The following is a 1,407-nucleotide window of genomic DNA, read 5'->3' as shown; positions in this document are numbered from 1 at the left end:
GTTTCCTATAATATCTGTAATATATTAACAGGTTCATTTCCAAGCTCACAATGGTCTATGATCCCATCTTCAAACTTTTAAGGAAACATCAGCCCATTGTGTGGGATAAACACTGTTAGAAGGCTTTCGACAGAATCAAGGAATAGCTTATGAAGCTACTGGCACTCAAGCCGCTGAAGGATGGCAAGTCGTTAATCCTATACTTAGCCTTGGAAGAAGAAGCTATGGGGCGATGGTAGCATAATGTGGATCTAACGATATGGACCATGCGGTATATTACCTTAGCAAGAACTTACTACCTTATGAGTCAAAGTACAACCTCGTAGAAAAGACGTGCCTAGCCATGATATGGGCTACAAGGAAGTTAAGGCATTACTTTCAATCTTTTAAGGTGCATGCGATTTCAAAAATAGACCCTCTAAAGTACTTATTCGAGACTCCGTCTTTTATAGAAAAGCTAGCTAGATGGTTGGTGCTTTTAACAGAATTCGATATTGAGTACGTCACTAAGAAGGTAGTCAAGGATAGAGTTGTGGCTGAGTTTGTAACCCAAAATGCAATTAAAGGAGACAACCCTTGGGATTTGGAATTTTTTGATGAGAATCTAAGGGCAATCGAGATCCAAGAGTGGAAGATGTACTTTGATGGAGCCGTGAACACAAGAGGTGCAGGCTTAGGAGTAGTTCCGATCACACTAAAAGGAGAGATGTTATCAATGGCCAAGAGATTGGACTTTAAGATGACCAATAATATGGCAGAGTATGAAGCATGTTTATTTGGATTAGAAGCGGCCATGGTAGTAGGAGCTAAGTATCTAATGGTTTACGAGAATTCAATGTTAGTAATTCAACAAGCCATCGAAGAATGGAAAGTAAAAGGAGAGAGGTTGAAGCCATATGTCAACTATCTCAGGCCTTTAGTGTAGAACTTCTCCAAGTGTTCCTTTGTACACTTTCCTCAGGATGAGAATCAAATTATGAATATGTTAGTTACTCTGTCGTCTATGTAGGTCAATCCCTCATAGCTGTCAATAAAACCTTTGGTGATCGTGAAGTCAGGTGCACCTTGTGATCAAGAGAATAGAATAATGCAAGTTCAGATCGGACCAGAAGAGAAGCCATAGTTCTATGATATATCCAGAAGAAGCGACAGTCAAGGAAAGGTATGCACTACGAGTCCAAGCTAGGAATTACGTCAGCCACAAGAGAGTCCTGTATAGAAGAATGATGTTGGGTGTACAACTCTGGTGTGTAACTAAAGCAGAAGGTTAAGAGGTAATGGAGGAGATACATAGAGGAGTATGCGAGCCTCATATGAGTGGAATTTTGTTGACCAGGAAGATCATGTGATAAGGTTATTACTAGTTAACAATGGAAAAGGATTGTATAGCATTAGTGAGAAAATGCC

General features: G+C 39.9%; 1 protein-coding gene across 1 annotated transcript; it reads left to right on the top strand.

The window, feature by feature from the left end:
• The first annotated feature begins 343 nt into the window (after positions 1-343).
• LOC107261155 lies at positions 344-925 on the top strand. Its single transcript, XM_015718356.2, has one exon. It carries the CDS (start codon positions 344-346, stop codon positions 923-925), a length of 582 nt encoding a protein of 193 aa, XP_015573842.2.
• Positions 926-1,407: the final 482 nt, after the last annotated feature.

This window comes from Ricinus communis, chromosome 2 (genome assembly GCF_019578655.1).
Source record: "Ricinus communis isolate WT05 ecotype wild-type chromosome 2, ASM1957865v1, whole genome shotgun sequence".
NCBI classification, from domain to species: Eukaryota; Viridiplantae; Streptophyta; class Magnoliopsida; order Malpighiales; family Euphorbiaceae; genus Ricinus; species Ricinus communis.
This window is presented reverse-complemented; position numbering and strand designations above follow the sequence as displayed.